The sequence below is a fragment of the Falco biarmicus genome, chromosome 5 (assembly GCF_023638135.1).
Source record: "Falco biarmicus isolate bFalBia1 chromosome 5, bFalBia1.pri, whole genome shotgun sequence".
NCBI lineage: Eukaryota > Metazoa > Chordata > Aves > Falconiformes > Falconidae > Falco > Falco biarmicus.
The window spans coordinates 84,351,300-84,371,052 of NC_079292.1; the positions used below are offsets into that span (position 1 = coordinate 84,351,300).

A 19,753-nucleotide genomic window follows, 5' to 3' on the forward strand; every position below is an offset into this window, starting at 1 on the left:
TCCCCTGGTTATCCTGACTCATTGGAATTTCTTCTCAGAAGTCCTTCTGATTCAGCGTGTATCTTGGCAGCCATCTCCCTTTGTTATCTCCTTTCAACACCTGCCCTGGCTTGAAATCAGACTAAGCAGCAGTCTGACATTTTTCCCAAGGTAATATCAGAGGCCTTTACCAGAAAGCAGAAAAGGGAGGTAAATGACAGTATTGGAGTAAGAAATCTAAACCAGCCCCTTTCAGCCTCAGAAATGGAGCCTGAATCCCTGAAGCAAGCACTCCTCTGAACTTCACCAGGCTGGAAATCAGGTTGTGATAGAAAGGTCTCTGTGTGTGCTCTTCCCAAAAACCTCTCAAACCATCAACACCATTTCTTTTTATTCCACTTTGCTTGTTCTCCTCCCTGACCCTGGCCTAATCCCTCTCTGTTTCTTCTTGGATTATTCAGATTATTTCTATTCCTCTGCCTAAGGCTGCAGTTTCCCAGTCTCATTTCTAAACAGTTCCTCATTTGAGATTTGTTCTAGTGCTAGCTGCCAGCTGGGCTGACTTCCTAGATGAGAGATAGAAAAAAATGCCAGCAAATAATAGCAAATAGCATGCAATAAGCAAATACAGCTTAACTGCAAGAGAAAAGTGAGGGCAGAATGTGTTTTGTATTGGGCTGGGCTACAGGTTAAAGTGGGCTAAGGCTCATGCTAGCTGCAAACCTAAGAGCAATGGCAGGATTACTAACAGGTGAAAGAAGACGTGAAGGTAAGGGAAGGAGAGAGAGTTAAAAACAAGGATGAAAAAATAAAAAAAAATTAGATCTTTAAACGGAAATCTCTCAGCTGAGTATCTGGTATGGGGAAAGAGTGCAACTTCCTTTCCAGTTATTAAGTTCTCATTTTTCTTTTCTCAGAAGTTTCCATAGTGCTGGGGCTGATTTCCTGGGCTAAGAAACTGAAGATCGGTTCCAGAGCATTTCTGAGATCCCCAGAATCCTCAAGTTATCTCAGTGCTTCTAGAGTTCAGCGCAGCAGATGTGAAAGGCTCAGTGCGTTGTTGGTGCCTCTCTCTGGAACCAGAGACCTGAAAGGCCCACGGTTTACCTGGCAAAACTAAAGACAGGGCCAGCGATCACACTGTGATTAAATGGCATCAGAAGTCACCTACGCTGAGGTGAAGTTCAAGAATGTATCACCAGCTGCAGTGGTCAAAGGTAAGGAATGGATGGGTTATTCCAGGGAAGAGGACCTGAAGAACAGGGAATAGAGATTTCTCCTTCTGTGATTCTGGTTCCTTCTTGGTCTTGACAAATTGAAAAAAGGAGTTGTCTACTATTAGGTGAGCAGGAGACTGGAGGAGTTTTGAAGTGAGAGGGTCAAGGAATGTCTACAAGAGGAGAGGTGGGAGTCTTTGGGTGCTTGGAGTTGCAACATGAACAAGGATGACCACTGGGAGCAAAATCAGTGGGTTTCAAGTGAGCATTCAGTAAAAAATGTTTTTTGGCTCCCTTAGTCTCCTGGTTGCAACACCAACAGTTGCGAACGGTAGAGAGTCCAGGATGGGTGCTGTACAGTCATAGTGCTCAGTCCTGGTGCAACGCCAGTGGCAGCTGCCTCCTTACATGTTATGTAGTCTTGGATGAGAGAGTAAAATTTTGGACAAATGCTGAGTACCAACAATAAAGACTATGGTTTATTGCAAACAATCTGCTCTCTCACGAAGGTGACGAGCCTCCCAGGGCAGCAAATGGCAGCAAATGGCAGCAAATCAGCCCGAGCCCTGGCTGCTGCTGCCCTTGCCCCTGAGAGAGCGAGGCCACAGAGTGCTGCTTGTGCAGAGAGAAGGAGCAGAGAGCCAACGTGCCTCCTTACAGCAGAGCAGCCAGTTGCCCTCTGCAGCTTCGTGAGAGGTGGCACTGGTGGCAGAAACTTATAGCCCCATTGTCCTTGGTTGATTGAGTCCTTGGTTTGATTGAATTTGGTTGATTGAATGGTCCTCGGAGAAGAGAGGCTCAAAAGCTAAAAGGAAGAATGGGCTTGAAGAGAACACCCTAAAATATACAGAGGAAAAATTATCTAAGATTTGGAGGAAGATCCAATTCTGTGTTAGATGTCTGCCTCTCCTGAAAAATAATTAACACACCAAACTAATTTTTATTGCTATTAAAAATCACAGTTGTAAAAATGTGTCTTTACTAGGCTTTGTGCAAATTTAAGGCATGTTCTGATCAGTATGTATTCTGTAGTCATTATGCCACAAATAGGAACGCATAGAGGTGCTCGTTGCTTCCACCCTTAGATACAGGACCCTACACAACAGCAGGTTCCAGAGATGTGAAGGTATGTGTGCATAAATGAATGAACGAATACATAAATTATTATTGCTGCTAAGGATATTAACTTGCCTATTTACGGCTTTACCTCAGTTTTGCAATCCCCGACAGAGCTCCAGGTTATTCCTTGCCCGCTCTGAGGCATGAGTCATGGAAATAAGGGATGTACATACTCCTGACTGACTTGGAAGTTCACTGTCTTTGATGCACCAAGATTAGCTGGTTACAGCTAGCATTTCCATCATGGTGAGGAGGGGGTGGTGGAAGTTCCCCGTTGTGTTCCCAATGACCTGCTCCAAAGACACCTGATCCAGCCACGTTTGCTTGAGCCGCTGATGCCAGGCTCATGCTACCGGTTTGGGGGTGTGCTCATTGTCTGTCTTTGGGTGCACATGTCCAAGTGATCACACCACACACTTATGTAGTTGTAGCTTATACTTTGAGTTTGGAGAAGTGTCCAATAGTACCATGACGCACAGTACTAATGTCTGTCAGAGCATCAGGGTATGCTTGTAGGACGAGAGTTACGATTAAAAATTATTGAAAGGAATTTTGAAATTGAGAATTATTGAGGAAACCTTGCTGCTCTGTTGTCCTTCTGAGCAGTTACTCTGGCCATGCAGACTTCATGCTGTGGTGGCCAAGCACACCTGGGTTTTCCCATTTTGTAGCCTCTTCCAGTTGTGCTCTAGAGATGCCAAAATTGGCGGTCACTGGAAGATAAAGAGGACAAGGTAGCAGCTAATCAAACAACTTATAATCCTTGGCAAGAGATGGCAGAGACCACTGGGGTGGGTTTCACAGCACAGTGCAGTTAGCTTTCCTGCATTTCCGACCAGGATTTCCTGGGTAGAAACATAGGTGTCTGTGCAGTACCACACCTGTCGCACGTGCCTAGGAAACACGGGGTTTACATGTTGAATAACCAGCATATGCTCTCAAGTCTGTTGTGTTGTGATCATGATGGACACATTGCAAGCATGCCCACTAGCTGTAGGAAACATTTTGCAGGGAGATTATCCCACTGAGTACGCACAAGACTTACTGCGCTGCAGTTGTGTTGGTGAGGTGCATGCATTCCGGCGGTGCTTTCTCTGCAACCTGGGTGTGAGTGTGGGATGCACGGGCTGAACAGTCTATCTATGGGCAGGCAGCACAGCAGAAAATCATTTGGATTGGTCAGATCTATTGTCTGAAAGAGGTGGCTGGACTCCAGATCATGATTCAGGTCCTTGTTATCACTGCAGACAAAAGCTGTGGCCAGAAAAACGTGATTTGGCCAGGGAAATCTGAGTCTTGTCTGTTCATGAATGTTTTCTCTTCTGATAATGAAACATGATGCTTTTTGCCCTGCTGTAACAGCCTCCCCCAAGCCTTTGGGAAGCAGTCAGAGGGAGGAGGTTTCTGGAAGTCTTGCTTACTAGGCATGGCTGGCAGGCACTTGTTGCTGCTGGCAGGCTTGGGAGTATCATGCTGAACAATCAATGAGGTTTCTCCAAAGCTTATCGATAATATCAGTCTCTCCCAAAACGCCTTCACTCCTGTCCTGCAGTGAGTGCTGCTGTCTCTTTACCCTCCTGTTTGCCCTGACTTTGCCCTGTGTACCTGCTGCAACCTAGAACAGTCTCCTTACAAGTGTTCGCTTCTCCTTCCCTGGGACCCATTCTCCTGCCTGCTCCCGAACCTCCTCAGTACTGGCACTGTCCCTCTGCACAAAAGTCAGGCCCTGGCAAGTCTGAATCCGAGCGGGATACTCTACTCATGCTGCTGAACGCAGCCCTCCCTTCTCCCCAGGCATCCAGCACAGCACAACCTGGTTTTACTACAGCAAATCTCTGAACCTTGGAAAGCATTCTCTGAATCCTGGAAAGCAGAGATGGAAGGGAAAAATATTTTTTTTTCTCTTCCAATGATTCTGTGCCGTCATAGCATTGCACATGTTTTGTCTCATTCGGCTTACACCAACCTTCTGTACAGAAAGTTCAAAAAAACTAAGAAGGACCAGAAGCAGGCATAAAAAGGTTTCTGGGGAGAAGTCAACATGAGATCTTCACATGAACGTCTTAAGTACCACAGACAGACCATGTATTTGTATTTGTATTTGGCAGCTTTGAGCTCAATCTAGAAAGACATGGTTTCACTCCGGATTTGAAGGCCATGTGAGGACCTCACCCCTAAACACCGGCGATGAGTACTGCTAGCTCACCAGCTGGGCTGGGGCTGTGAACATCACTGCTGAACATGACCTTCCCCCAAACCCACAGTGCTCCCCTGCTCTGTCCCAGCCCGCCCCTCTCTCAGCCTGTGTAACTCTCAGAACTGAAACTGCATGGTTTTGGAGCCGCTCTCTCTTGAGTCGTACATCCATGGTTTGGGGACTGACTGAAGCATAGTTGACGGAGGTGTTGTGTTTGGTGTGTTCCTTCACTTGTAGTACCTCTTGATGTGAAGAAGCGTGAGTCCCATCCCCAGAAATACCCGCTATGGCTCCCATGGCTGACCTCACTGCTGCTCCTCTTGGTGTGCATTGCCCTTGTTGTTGTTCTCTTTGGTGAGTATGTGCAGGTGGGTTACAAGGGAGGGGTCTGGGGGAAGTGCTGGGAGAAAAGCAGAGAAAGCAGAGCCCAGAGTGGAATACGTTCCAACCAGGGAAGAGCTTTTACTTAGGAGCAGTTTTGTCATGAGAAAGGATGCAAGCACCAACATTTGGGCTCAGGAAACCAGACGCTGAATATTTGAAAGGTATGTTTAGGAGCAAGATCTTTCCTGACTACTTAAACATTGGGGATTTAAGGGTATGGTTGCAACTTGACACAAACTTCTCTCTTGCAGGCCAGCCAAACCAGATGTTTAGGCTAACTGGTATGTGGGAGCTAGGACTACCACAGCGTTATGCCGTGTAGTTCTGTTACACCCATTCTCTTTGTTAGAATGATGGAAAGAGTTAGGTGGAAAGGGGATTCTGGAGGTCTCTAGTCTAATGCCCTACTTGAAGCATGGCCATCTTCTGAATTTCAGGGTGGTTTGGGCTATCTGTAAGGTCTCAGGCTTTTCTGCCCTGACCTTGCGTAGGTCTGCATACATCCACCAGATCTTCTACTGTTTACCCTGAGGCCTTTTCAGTGTTCCCACTTTGCACATACCCACCTTGCACAGCCTCTTTGGAACTGTGAAACAATTGACTACCATCATAGCACACTAAAGGAACTTGGTTACATTCAGCAGAGGGGGCACAAGTGTCCATAAAGGTAACTGGATCTGCACTTGAGCTCTCTTTGTGCTTGGACACTTCATGTCCTAATGGAAAACCTGGTTTTTCACAGTCCTGGCATCTCTAGGATTAACTGTGTGGTGCGAACTCTCACACCTTTTTAGTATCAATTGCAGTGTACTAGAATAATGCATAAAAAGTTACTCTTACACAGTTTGTGGAGATTGTGGTCACTGTTACATTCTTGTTTTCTGCTAAAGATCATTTACAGCATGTTTGCACAAATTGTCAGTAAAGATGGCGGATTCTGGAAGAGGTTGTCAGGATAAATTGCTGCCCTTCCTTTTGCTGTCATCAGTTCCTGAGCCCCAGAAGTTTGTATTGCTTTGCTCCCAACTTTTTTTTCACAGTTTTCTGTTTTTCACAGTATTCTGTTAAATGGTTGGGGGGGTTTAGGGTGGGCTTTTAGAGTCTGACACTGGCCAGTTTTTTTAAGGTATTCCACATACGGAAGGTTTAATCTTTAACGGCGAATTTACTTATCCAAGTTAATTGATGGTACATCGGATTTTGGTTTGGCAGAGTGTTACAGCAACATACGTAAATGAAAACACAAGTACAAATTGTGCTTAGCAGAGGGTAGCAATTGCAATGCACAGTTCAATCACAATATAAATGTGATTCTCCTTACCAGTCTCTGCAATGTGCTCAACATCGAGACACTGAGTGTTCCCAGTGACCAAGGAGCATGTGGGTTAAAGCCAGATCAGGCCCATTGCTTTCTTGAGATATGTTTTTGTTAGTCATTCAGTTTTTCACACTATTTTGGGCTAAGCCACGTACGTGCTTGCCCCGTGCTGGTCCGGCTAACTGACTAGCTGACCAGCTGACATTGCTCTCTTCTTGATCATTAGAGGGATGAACAGTTACACAGCTGGTCAGCTCACTCAGCTGGTACGACTGGTTGATTCACTCATCTGGACTAAAGGCCATCGTTTGGTCCCCTTTGTGTTGAGAGAAGGTCACCTCGCTTTGCAAAGGTGTGGTCAGTCACGCATCACCCTTGCCCAACTTCTCTGAGCCTTCTTCTGTTATAGGAATTCACTAATGAGGCACAGAGGCTGCTATGATCACCCTGCCCTCCCCACTAGTAAAAGTATTTCTAAATGAAATGGTTGATAAAAATAGACATCTGTAATACTTAGCACACCCTGAGCAGCTTCCAGCCAATATCCCTGAGTGTTTCAGTTAGCGATAAGTCCTTCAGGTTGTGGATGTGGCCTGCTGACACCTGTCACCAGCACTGCATTATTTATTCATAAACTGGCTAGTAAGTCCTAGAAGTTTACTTTCCACCCTGGTTTCAGCAGCTCTAGCTGTATGTGGTTACCTCCAACTGGACTGGTTTTGTTGCTGGTGAAATAGTCCCATCTGATGCGTTACTCATCCAAACGACTGTTGATGTCTACCTTAGGAAGAGACAAATGGTGCCACCGAAGCGCTGCTTTTTATTCACTGATTGTAAAGAGATTTAGTCAGGCAGCTTGGCTGTGTAGGTACCTACATGGTAGATGTTTGTGCTCGGGTGGAATCAATCATCTCACCCTGTCTGGCATGTCCTCAGTGTGAAATCCTTCCAGCGGTCCTTCTGCTCTCTGACGTGGAAGATTGTCTCCTTCTGGCTGGGAAGGCAGCCACGCCACTTGTTTGGGACGGTTTTCTCAGAGCTGTGGACTAGGGATCCACGGACCCTGCACCTGCAGCCCCGCAGTGCCCGAGGGGGCCCAATTCCAGCTGCTCGGTGCTGGGACAGACTGATGATAAACCGCAGGCTATGACCACCAGGCACTGCTTGGATGGGTCACAGGCTTCTCTAGCTTTGTCACGAGGTCATCCTGGCCAGATCTTGTCAGTCAGTGGCTGGAATCATCCTTGCGGACAGCTGTGGGATGCTGCCTGTCCCCCTCGCTGAGAGGATGGCAGTTACCGCTTGTGAAATGGAAAGAGACAGCCTGAGGGGAGGCGATGCTGGGGCAGCACTTGGCAGGGAAGTGGAGAAGCAAGAGTGAAGCCCAGAGATGGTGTGTGAGCAGCTGGGAGGAACTGGTAATCCTGCTGCCTTTCCTTTCCCTTTCCAGCCGCTCCCTTCTTCCGTAGAGGTGTCCAGCCCAGAGCCCTACAACAGAATTTCACGGAGTGGCTGTGTGTCTCAGAGGTGCCACGAGGCAAAGGTCGGTAGTGCTGGCAGGGGTGCAGGAGGTCTTTGAGGTGGGGACGATGAATGCTGGGGTCTGCTCTGACAGCAAGCGGCAGCAGGAGCAGACTCCGGAGAGGCAGGCTCCAGAGGAGAGAGGTGGGGAGCAAAAGGATTCCCTGCTGACAGCTTGGAGGGGGGGAGAGGGCCACGTTGGCGATGTGCAGGAGGGCAGGGTGGCTGTGAACACTGACAAACAAAAGGGACAGCATGCAGCAGCACAGGGAAGGTTAGCAACGGAGCAATAATAAAAGTGCAGCTCTTGTCAGGGAAAGAAGCGATAGATATCCCCAGTTCCCTGGGGCTAAAGCCCTAAAGGAGTCTGTACAAGGAGAAGTCAATCCAGATCACCAAAATAACTTTGTCAAGACCTGAGGTCATGTTACAAGGATGACCGTGGGTCTGTGTACACAAAGCTCTCTGGTCATACCCCAAAGCAATAGGAAGGCATATCTGTACTATCCTTGTTTTTTCAAGCACTTCATGTCAGAAAAAGTGATCTAAGCAGAACACGAGCATTGTCCCTGGGTAACGGGGATCCTTGGAATCACCATCTCTCTCTAACATTCATCTCCGTGGTCCCTCCCTGCACAGAGGGAGGCTTGACGTGCTGCCCCAAGGGCTGGAAGCGCTTTCAAGGAAGCTGCTATTACCTGTCCACTGGTGCGATGTCCTGGGATGACAGTAAGCAGAACTGCACTGGGATGGGCTCCCACCTGGTGGTGATCAACAGCGAAGCCGAGCAGGTACGTGCAGGGCTGAGAGAGGGGCACAGCTGCCAGGGACACGGTGCCAGGTCCTGGAGGGGACTGAGAGCCCCTCCTGCAGGGGAGGGGGGGATGTCGATGTCCTTTCCGCATCCCTTCAGCACCAGCTCCCCGCTGCCACTGCCCCCCTCGGGGACTCCTGCCGCTTCCCTGTGCTCCGTCCTGCACCTCATGGACTTTGCACTCTCCCCGATTTCCAGGATTTCCTCTCTAGTGAGCTAAGACAAATTTCAAGAACAGAGAATTACTACATCGGCCTGAGCGCACAGGAGGTGGGCCAGTGGCGCTGGGTGGACCAGACTCCATTTAATGTGACGGCAGCGTGAGTATCCCCCGATGGAGAGTGTTTGGTGTTGCTCCTAGTACTGCAAGAAAGTAGGGGAGATGTGAGGGTGTCTGTTGGTGTGTGAGAGGGAGATGAGACAACTCCTTGTGAGAAGTCAATGATGGAGTAAGAGAGGGATGCATAGGACACCAGGTTCACATGGCCCTATCCATGCTGGTTATTGGTTATTAATTAACTAACTGTGATGTGGTCATCAATGCTATAGGCACAGATGAAGCTGCATCTTGCCAGCAGGAAGACACCTTCAGAGATGACCAGCTTTGCCTGACCTCCATAGTGTCCCCACCATGCCTATGTGCACACACATACATCAGCATGGCCATGGCTGGTGCTGTTATGCTGTGGAAAAGATAGGGCACAGGGACAGATCACCAGGGCTGTCCTTGCTGAGTCTTTTTGAGGACAAACTTGTCCTGGAGGCAGACACATGCCTCTGCTGGGTGTGAAATGCATCATGTGAGTGCATCATGGGAGCAGCTTCCCCCAGCAGGACTGAGCAGGACCCTGTGGCGTTGGCTATAGGAAGAAAGCAGATTTCCACATAAGACTGATGCCAGTGGGATATCAGAGTGGTAGGAAGCGTACCGCTTCTGTCTGTGAATCAGCATCTGGAATTTTTCTTTCTGCCCTCCCAGCCTTGCATCCCGCTGTGGGATTTTTTAGCAGTGCTCTACAGGGTATGCTGGGGAGTAACACATCTGTCTCTGTCTCAGGTTCTGGAGGAAAGATGAACCCAGTAACAAGGATGATCAGAAGTGCGTTGTAATGCATAAGTTTTCACCACCACCTAACAACTGGAACGATGTCAAATGTGAGCGTCATCATCGAATTTGTGAAGCTGCAGCAGTAACTGTGTGATGGGGATACCTTCATCCTGACTAAAACTGAGACGTGAGCAGTGAGCTGGGAACAGCGCAGAGCTGTGCTGGTGGGAGGGGTGGGGGGCCCTGAAGCCTGCATCTTCCATGTGCTGGGTGGGACAATGTGAGTGGAGATGATATTACCCTGTGTCCAGCATCCCCAGTGCACATAATGGCTCAGGGAACACAGGAAGTCTCAGAGTTATCAAAGCAGGTCCTGGGCTCTTGTGTCCTCTTCTCTCTGAGTGGGTCTAGAGCCACCGGCTGAAAAGAGGTTGAGTTCTTCAGGAAGAAGACAGATGTTCAGAGCTGCAATCTCCTTTGTCTTCTTGAGCAGAGGTGCCTACTTTTTGTTGAGTCACGCAGAGCATGTCCTCTAGTTGCACTGGTTTTGCTGAACAAATACTGAATTCTTACACAAGAGAAAATACAATATTAGGCCAATGAAAGGCTCTGTGCTGTGTGTGTATCTCACTTTCTCTTTCCCTCTCTAAGTTGCAGGTGTTTTCTATAATCATAGAATGGTTTGCGTCAGAAGGGACCTTAAAGATCACCTAGTTCCAGCCCGCTGCCCTCTCCAGCTTTCTTGTAGACCCCCGTTAGGTACTGGCAGGCTGCTATAAGGTCTCCCCAGAGCCTTCTCTGCTCCAGCCTGAACAACCCCAACCTGTCTTCATAGGAGAGGTGCCCCAGCCCTCTGACCATCCTTATGCTTGCTCCCAGGGGAAGATGAATACACACCCCATTCCCCAGCCACCTCCCTATATGCATTATGGGGACGTTTTCTCCTCCCACAGTATAGAGGGGTTTTGTTTGGGCAGGACCGGATCAAAAGATGTTGCTGTGCCAGGATACAACCTTACGAAACCACTGCAGTAGAAGTTGCATCCAGCCAGGGAGAGTAAACCCCTCAGAGACAGATGTTCCACTGTGCACAGCCAGAGCTCCAGAAAGGACTGGGCACAGGAAGCCAGTTCTAGGGATATTATGAGTATTTGTTTCCATAACTGAGAGTCTCGCCCCAGAGAGTGACAGGATCTTGTGCCAGGAGTCTGATCAAGATCAGGCCATGCTTGACCAAGTATGAGGATCTGTCCCCAGCAGCAAAAATGACTGAGGCCTTTGGTGCCACCTCAAGGAAGAAGTCTCCTTCCCAATTCAGAGCACATCACAGACTCACCTGATAGGTTTTGGCCTCCCAGGAAGGCTGTTCTGAGAGGTCTCTGTAAGGACACATCTGCTCAGGCCAGACCAGGCCGTAGAAGAGGCAGGAGGGGGCAGGGCTGCTGTGGCACAAGAGGTCCCTTCCAGGAGTGCGTTGCCTATTGAATTGCCTTCATGTCCTGCTGCAGACCATATGTCACCATGGATCTCACCTTTCCTCCACCCGTTCCCACTTCCTGGCCACTGCACCCCCACTTCTGCTTGCTGTAGGAAACATCATCTGCCTAAACTTTCCCAACCAAACAGTGCCAGCTCCCCACAGGGCACTGATGTGCATCTTCCGGCTGTGTGATTCTGTCCTAGGGATGAAAGTGAAGCCTCTCTCTGTGTCTCAGCGAAAGGGGGGAATTGTACTGGAGGCAAGGTGACCAGGAGATTTGGCTTCCTAAGCCAACGGGAGTAGTTCTGTGAAGGGCAGTAGGTGGTGGCAGGAGCTGCTGATTCCCATAGCCCAGCAGAGGCAAGGCTGCTGCAGCTCCATGCCCCCACCTCCAGACAGTAGTGAGACTGAGCGTGTATGTACAGTGGGTATCTGTACAGATACATATGGAAGACAAAGGATGTATACATATAAGCAAGGTCCACACAGACAGAAAGCACTGACACAAACACAAACAGCACAAGCAGCCTGATCCTGTTCCCCTCCCTGCCTGCCAGCAGGATGAAAACCTGCTAGCAGAAAAATTCAGTACTAACATGTATATAATATGGACTTCTCCAGCAGTAAGGTTTAGTCATTCAGTCTATCCATAGCTGGTCCCTGCATCCCCTGGTCTTCCCTATACTCAGTCATACGGCAGGCACAAAGAGAAGAAGGTCCCTCCAGTAGCTGGTCAAGATTTCTGGTCTTCCTCATAGGTGCCTCTCAGATCCCCTGGTCTGCCTGGAAGGTGGCTTGGACACCTGGGCCCCTGCTCCCTTTTCAGTGATGAGGTTCCTGGGATTCATAACTGTCTGATGTTCAACCACATCATCTAGCAAGTGAGAAGGGTCTGGAGTCCTTTTTCTGAAACTGGCCACCCCCACTGGCTGATGGGGCTATTTCCAGTGATGTAGTACTGACACTTGTGGGGACTTGACTTAATTCCACAGGATAGTATCAGTAACGCAAGCCAACACGAAGCAGCGTCACAGCCAGCTGTTAGAAAGCAGGCATGAGCAGAGGCTTGTGGTGGTATCAGAGAACTGGAGAAGTGGGGTGCTGGAAATAGCCTCCCTTCCCCTTCTTGGTGTTCTGGTCTTCTCCAGCTTCACAGTGCAGAGGTATATCTCACATAGAACAAAATCCTTCTCTGCTGCCCCTTGAGTTAATGTCCTCCAGTGTTCTCTGGTGGGAACACGACCACTGTGCTCTTCACAGCCTCTTCATGGCTAAGATGCTTCTCTCCCTCTTCCAAATGCTTTTTCCCAGGGCCAAGTCTCACCTTTCCTCACAGGCCCCACTTAACAGCCCTCTTTTCACTGTTTCTCTTACCTTCCTCGGACTCCTCTTATTCCCTTCTGGCTCTGGCTTTTGAGATGGAGAAAAGTCAGTCTGAAAACAAAGTTTAGAAGAAGCAAGGACATTTTTAACAGGCAAGAGAGGAGTGGAAAGGAAATAGCAATCGACACCTGGTTTGATAGTTGCCCTGCAATTTTGCAACCTAGTCTGTAACAGAGCATCCTCCCTGTTGGATGCTGTGGGTAGCCTACATACCTGGAATTAAGGGGTGCAACACGTACGGACCCACAGCTTCTGTATGTATACGTGATCTTGTGCTCTGCCACTAGCCTGTGGGTTGGCAGACTGTAGGAAGTGACATGAGTACACACAAACCCTGCACCTCCAGCAGGAAATGCGTGAGAATAGGGGAACCCCTGCTCCCAGAAAAGGGGATGTGTTCTTGCAGCTAGCTTTTCCTGTGGTGGGGACGGGAGATGGGAGGTTGCACAAGTAATCATGTGAGTGTGGGTGTATATGTGGGGCTTAGAGCTTTTGGGGATTAGTTACCTAAAGATGTTTAGAAATCCGTAGATGTTTATTAATATTTTGTGCCTGGTATTGTGCTTTATTTGTTGGATTGCTGATACTGGTCCTGAATATACAGGTCACAGTTTGTCAGTTTATTACATGTCATGAATAAATCGGTAAACTGCTTAGATCCATCCTGATTGGATTTAAACCATGTGAACTGAGGCACATTTTCCTTCCGACAGTTTTGCACCCTCCACATTCGCCATACTGATCAGCTGAAGTCAGCTCCTCACCCATATGCCCAAAAGCAAGTATATGTTAGAGCAGTAACAAATACAATGCATTCTCATTTTGGGGCATCTGTGGTGCAATTCAGTTCTGTTCCCCAGCATGATGGCTGGGAACTTTTTAAAATGTCACTTGGGATTCTCTCACTGCGCCGCGCATCCAGTAGCTAGTGTTTTCTGGTAGCTCATACCTTCTACAACAACGCCAGCAAGCACACGTATGGACCTTCTTTCCAATGCAACAGAGCTGTTGAATGGTTTGACCCTGCCTGCAGTCTGCTGTGCACGAAACAACATACTCAGGGGGTATTACAGTTTCGGCTTGTCCTCATTTGTAACCACTTCTGTGCCCTGTCCTTTTGAGACTTCAACTGATATGCTTGTGCTATTGCTTTAGCTATCCCCTTCCTTCCTCAGTGCAACCATGGATGCCTCTTCACAGGGAGAAACTAGCTGATGGAACATAGAAGAGCAAAGGCTGCATACCTACCCCAGTCCATTTAGAGTACGATGTGATCCAGCAGGGATTCTTTATCCTTATGGACGCTTTATCTTGCAGGGTTTTGAACCAAGTCACCATGGGCAGTGCTAGAACCACCATGTATGGCCGTGCCTTTTGTGGTGGTGACCAGGTGTAACTTCTTCATCTGTAATGCACAGGAATTCTGGCACCATCTAGTGATCCTTTCTGACTTCCAGCTCCATAATGACAGGCCACACGCAACCCCTCCACTCAAAGCTCTATCCTCTTATCCTGAGTAATTAAAACCAGTGTTGGCAAGTTCTTTGTTGTGCTCTGGGTTACAGGGCTCAAGCTTCACGTGGGGACTTGCCCAGACTGAGTCACAGATACACTTTTCTTCTGTTTTTTGACTCCTATTTGCAGGACATTGTGAGTGGGTTTAGCCCTTTGCTAGCAAATACCAACAGTAGAGGCATTTTCACACACATAGTCACCAGGAAAGAACAAACACCGGTTAAGGCCAGTAGTATGTCCTCTGAAACTGCTTTAATATGTGAAAAAGGAGGTTCCTTGAGCTGGAATGGTACTACTCTTCATCTGTTTTCATTTGCCTCTAAGTTTCTGTGTTGCAACGAGCATCTTGTGAAATGTTCTGGCAGAGAAACGATAAAAATTCCCCCATCTCCATGTGCTGTGGGAACACCCAGGACATGACTTTTTCTGCACACTGGATTACAAACTGCGAAGGCTTCTCACCAGTGTGGGAGCTGCCTTAGCGCAGTCTTCTGTGCAGAAAGAGGGCTGTATTCGTAGTGATACTGGTAATGCGGACTCCTGAAGAGTGATACTGTGATAGTGATAATGAACCGCCGAGGGAGAGCCAGTCCCAGAACCGCAGGTAACCACAAAGCCTTCCTTTCTGTCCTGCTGTAGCAGAAGGAGGAGGGTGGGTGAATATACAGGAGCAGGATAGATAATGGGCATGGAACAGTGGCTGGCCTCATACCAGGAGAAGGGGCTTAGGACAAGAGCAGAGCAACAGATGAGGGAACTGGGGAGCGCTCAGGCTGGGGGAATGAATTTTTTCCCAGAGCCAGAGGGAATGAAGGTCCAGGCAGGCTACGGTCTGCCATCCTCTTCAGTGGCTTTTCTGTAAACAATGGGACTGAAGAGTGCTATCCTATTGTTATCCAGGTAAAATTATCTACACCAAGCTAAGCACAAGTCACTGCTCCCATCTCTGGTGTCTCTAAGGAGAACCAAGGGCTCTCCCAAGAGCTTCAAAGTGCTCATTCTCCCTGTGGAAACAACCTGTTCTGCGTGTCTGCCTCTGCAGACACTAAGCTGGACAGTCACTCCTTGGAGTGACTATGTGCTATTGCATAAAAGGGCTTGGGGACAGAGCCGGAATAAAGGTAGCTGAGAGAAAGAAGCTCTGAAGAGAGGGAGGTACAGCAAGAGCATTCAGTGAAAGACAGGGGTGATGGAGGGCAACAGGGTAGATGTGTTGAGGAGAAAGGAGGCGCGGCAGGATGAAGCAAGTGTAGTTTGGGAAGAGTATAGGCAGGGCTTGTGGTAAAAAGTGAAATGAAAGAGCAGTTTCAGGGCAGCGCCTGTTTTGCTCTACTCTGTGGGTCTGACCCACTGCTAATGATGGGCAGCAGGACCTCATTACAGCACCTGTGGGGCTCCCAGTCCTTGGCACGAGGGTGCCAGCAGGCTGTTGGGGTACAGACCCACCTGAGTTATCCTGCTGGCAGCTCTGGGCTGGGGGATTCCACTCTTGCCTTGTGTTTTTCAGCCCCGACAGAAGGAAGAAGCTGCTCCTGGCTGAACCCCTGGGTCTTCCTTGTTTCTGTCCTTGTCATCAAAGTTGCCTTTGTAATCATCTGCCTTGGTGGGTTGCAGGTTCTCTTAATTCCCCTGGGATGAAGGGGGCTGCTGACTGCCTTTTGCCAGATGGAAGCACAATATGCTAGTCTCTCTGCCAGCAGGCAAACGCCCTTTGCCAAAACAGCCTGTTCTGGGGCCCCTCTCCTGCCTCTGCCCTCTTGGTCGGGGAGCAGGGTCCATTCCACAGTGAAGGCTTGCTCCCTGGCAGCACCTTCCCACCGCTCCTCTCACTTCCCCACCTGCCTGAGCAAAGCCAGTCCTGGATTAAATCACTCCGTTTCTTCCCTCCCACCAAGAGTTGAAAAGCCTCTAGCGTCAGAGGGCATCTGAGTAATTTCCTTGAAGGCTGGCTGTTGGATGTTGATTCTCCTGACCTGGTCTCACTCTCAGAGCTCCCTGTGACAATATTGCAGCTGAGGAGCCAGTGTGATGTCTTGAAAACACTGCTACCAGGCTGCCCATATTTTAGCAGGGTGGGAGTGAATCCATCAAAATGCTCCAGCCACATCCTACCCACACCGCCTGGGCGGACCAAAAGGGAAACAGACACTTTGCTTGTTCTGTCCTGGAGCATCACATTGCTCTGTGGTGGCTCGTCTGTGCTTCTTCTTAACTCCCTTTGGTGAGGCCTCAACACTTACTAGTTCTACCCATTCCTGACAAGGGTAAAAGTGGTGCTTTAAAGTTGCAATGCCCGGGAAGATTAAGAGGGACTGTATATTAATATTCCACCTTTATTAATCTTATCCCATGACTTCTTTGACCCTTTCCTGACCCCATCCTCAAAGGATGTCTAAGCTGGTTTTGTCAGCTGGGAAAATGAGTCCCTCAGCCTCAGCTCATCTGATTAAAGCCTGTTCAGAGGGAGTGACCAGTAGCGGAATCAAAAACCTGCTGTTTCTCCTCTCTTTATTCAATACATATTTCGGAGCTTGCTAATGTAACAATCTCGATGGGGGCTCTAAGCTGGAAGGTGGAGGATAGGACAGGTTGCTCATGCAGGAGTAGAAGATGTGAGTAGCACTTTCCTTCTCTTTCCTCTCTTCTCAGCTGTTTTCCTTCATGGAAGCTATGGCCAATACAAGACTCTGCTCCAGAACGCTACAGAGTGGCATTGTGTCCCCAATGTATCTGCAGGCAAAAGTGAGTGATGCCAAGAGCCTCATAAGCAACACTAAGAACCTCACTAAAATTTACCCTGGTGTCAGTCAGCCTTTGAGGTTGAGAATGTGATTGTCAGCCAGAGCTGGATTATTTTAAAGAAGGAAGCTGCAGAACTGATGAAAGAAAATGCTGGATTGTACAATTTTACTTAGGATGCTATGAAAAATGTTTTGGGGCAGTGGAAGAGGGTGGGTTGTTCCACACTTACCTTTGACCACACTTCTTACTCTTGCCTTCTCACATAGCCCCTTAATTGCCAGTTCAGTTCACAGATTGAGCCGAATGTGCTTCATCCTTTCGCAGGGGCTGGCCCAGCCTGGCTCCGCTCCCTGTGCTGGCCCACTGCCTCTCGGTCAGCGCGAGGAACAGAAACAGGAGTGGTAGAAGGATCTTGTTAAGCAGTTTAGAGTAGCCGGAGAGCTGAGCTGCAGTCACACATAAAGTGATAGCAGCGGGAAGTGCTAAAATTCCCGCAGTGCAAATTCCCAAACTCAGTTCAGAGATCTGTTCTCGTGTAGTCTCATGCTTTGAGAGAATGTATCTGTGGGTTTTTAATCCCTCATGTGACTTTCTGGCTAAAAGGCAGATCTCTAAGAAAACCTGGCTAGTGTAAAGAGTTGCCTGCCGTGGCAGCAAGGCTGTCAGAGCAGTTTACTGCACATGTCTGTCAGTCTGCATGAGTTGAGAGCTAAACACTTGGACAACACTTCTCTGACGGAAGTGTTCCCAGAGAGGCATGAGCCAGCTACTTCCCATCTCACCTCCCCAGGAAGGGAAAGGCAGAAAATGTGTCTCTCACCCAACAGAGGTTGCATGGATGTGGCAGAACAGACAGAGAAAGGGAAAGACACTTCAGGTGGGCCCTTGTGACAGGAACCTATCAGGCTGTTGACAGCTTTCCTTGTGGGGCACGGAACAGAGCGTTTATCTCTGTCCAGATTAAAGATGTGGTTCAAACCCTTCCCCTAAACAACTGGGACCCTATATTAAGGTCACGGAGATGAAGGACAGCACATCTGGCTCAAAAGCAGGATTTTTTTCCGCCCTCAGAGGAGGTCTGGATGTGCTGCCCCAAGGGCTGGAAGCGCTTTCAAGGAAGCTGCTATTACCTGTCCACTGATGTGATGTCCTGGGATGACAGTAAGCAGAACTGCACTGGGATGGGCTCCCACCTGGTGGTGATCAACAGCGAAGCCGAGCAGGTACGTGCAGGGCTGAGAGAGGATGTCGATGTCCCTTCTGCATCCCTTCAGCACCAGCTCCCCTCTGCCACTACCCCACCCACCCCCACCAGGGACTCCTGCCACTTCCCTGTGCTCTGTCCTGCACCTCATGGACATTATGCTTTTTCCAGGAGTTCCTCTTCAACCTGGCAAAAGGAGTATTTAGTAACGCCTATGAAACAAAATACTACATAGGTTTGACCGCTTACAAAAATGGGCAATGGCAGTGGGTGGATCAGACTCCATATAATAAGGCAGCCACGTGAGTATCCCAGGGGAGTGAGGAAGGTCCTGTAATTCACCCCCCCACACCTGTCCGAGTGACCAATACACTGTGTAAGGCGGAGGGTGGGGGGGGTGTTCCGTCTCCCACTGCCCTGCAAGTCAGAAAACTTGACTAGTTTTCTAGTCAAAACTATGACTTCTGATCTTTGTCACAGTGACCTTCCCTTTCTATTCCACAACTGTTTCAGGTGACTCCATCCCCACCTGTCTTGCATGCCAATGCATTCCCAATAAAGGAACTTTCTTTTACAGGTTCTGGAAACCCAGGGAACCCAATTTGCTCTTTGCAGAAAAATGTGCTGCAATTCATGTCAAGGGTAACAAAGATTCCAGCACCTACAGTAACTGGAATAACATCCTTTGCTTCACAAGTTGCTATCGAATTTGTGAACAGGCAGTCAAATTTGTCTGAGGAAGGAAACTCCACTTTGGATGAAGGACCTGAAGGACTATCTTTGAGAAAGGGCAGCTCACAAGAAAGCTGCTGAAAAGCTGGCCTGAGCTCACGCAGATGCTTTACCTTGTGATGTAGGGTGAGCAAGCCAGCCACAGAATCCCAGCTCCGAAGGCTGTCAGTTTGCAGCCTGTGCCCCTGCATCTCTTTCCAAGCTGCAGATCAGTCCTGGATGAAATTGCTTGGGCTGATGTCAAGGACCTGTTGTGTCCTTTTCACTGTCCTCCTTCACAGATGTGTGCTCTGATCCTCCAGTACTTTTCCTTGACTTCTTGTCCAGTTGATCTCTCAATGATGCAGAAAGACCCTCTCCGTTTCATGAAAGGACACTGGTCCTGCAAATCCCTGGAGCAGAATTTGAAAGAAGAGCATTCAGTGCAATGTGCTTTGCCCACTCCTGAAGGGAACAGTTATTCATGGCTTATCTGTATGTTTCCTTCTTCTTTCAGCATATTCTCTGTTGATAAATTAAAAAAAAAAGTATCAATAAATGTTAATTCTGCTCTTTGCGTGAGGCTGTCTTGTGAGTGACAAGTCCCAACCGCCCAGCAACCCAGCCCCCTTGCAGGGAGGTTTTAACTTTTCAGTGTTTGGCACCTGCAGGTGAGAATATTACTGTGCTGGACTGGCCAGGAGCAGGAACAACCTAGTGATCATCTGCAGAGCACATGAGAAAGGCTCTGAATATTTTTGGGGAATCACATGTGAGGGAAGCAACAGAGCAGGCTGTGAGCGGTCAGCGCCAGCAACGGTTTGCCCAGGATGTAGCAGAAAGGAGATGCATTTTGGAGATCCTGCTGAGACATGCGGCAGGATTAAGCATGGCAATGAAGGGGAGAGAAAGCAATCAAATACCACATGAAGGATTAAAGCCAGAGTTTCCCAGGAGGGATTTCTAATGTGAGAAGAGGGTAGAAAACCCCTGTCAGAGGCATCACTGCAAATCAGACACACAGAAGTCTAGAGCAAGTGCTCTGCTTCCCTCAAATTCCCCAAACCTCTGTCTGTATATTCCTCCCCTTTGGTCAATGATACCCATACTCCTCGAAGAGC

The 19,753-nt window shown here is 48.6% G+C and overlaps 2 protein-coding genes across 4 annotated transcripts; both read left to right on the plus strand.

The window, feature by feature from the left end:
* Positions 1-540: 540 nt before the first annotated feature.
* On the plus strand, positions 541-13,118 carry CLEC4A (C-type lectin domain family 4 member A). Of its 2 annotated transcripts, XM_056341554.1 has the most exons (7): positions 543-748; positions 897-1,196; positions 4,750-4,866; positions 7,665-7,757; positions 8,375-8,526; positions 8,748-8,869; positions 9,607-13,118. In XM_056341554.1, the coding sequence occupies exons 2-7, from the start codon at positions 1,130-1,132 to the stop codon at positions 9,749-9,751; spliced, it is 696 nt and encodes a 231-aa protein (XP_056197529.1). In that variant the 5' UTR covers positions 543-748; positions 897-1,129; the 3' UTR covers positions 9,752-13,118. The 2 variants fall into 2 exon arrangements, with proteins under 2 accessions (XP_056197530.1, XP_056197529.1); XM_056341555.1 differs by lacking the exon at positions 7,665-7,757 and having other exon boundaries at positions 541-748.
* A 150-nt stretch (positions 13,119-13,268) lies between these two features.
* LOC130150511 (C-type lectin domain family 4 member E-like) lies at positions 13,269-19,209 on the plus strand. 2 transcript variants are annotated; one of them, XM_056341552.1, is made up of 6 exons: positions 13,269-14,579; positions 15,483-15,578; positions 16,625-16,717; positions 17,789-17,940; positions 18,093-18,223; positions 18,499-19,209. In XM_056341552.1, exons 1-6 carry the CDS (start codon positions 14,543-14,545, stop codon positions 18,656-18,658), a joined length of 669 nt encoding a protein of 222 aa, XP_056197527.1. In that variant the 5' UTR covers positions 13,269-14,542; the 3' UTR covers positions 18,659-19,209. The 2 variants fall into 2 exon arrangements, with proteins under 2 accessions (XP_056197527.1, XP_056197526.1); XM_056341551.1 differs by having other exon boundaries at positions 13,269-15,578.
* Positions 19,210-19,753: the final 544 nt, after the last annotated feature.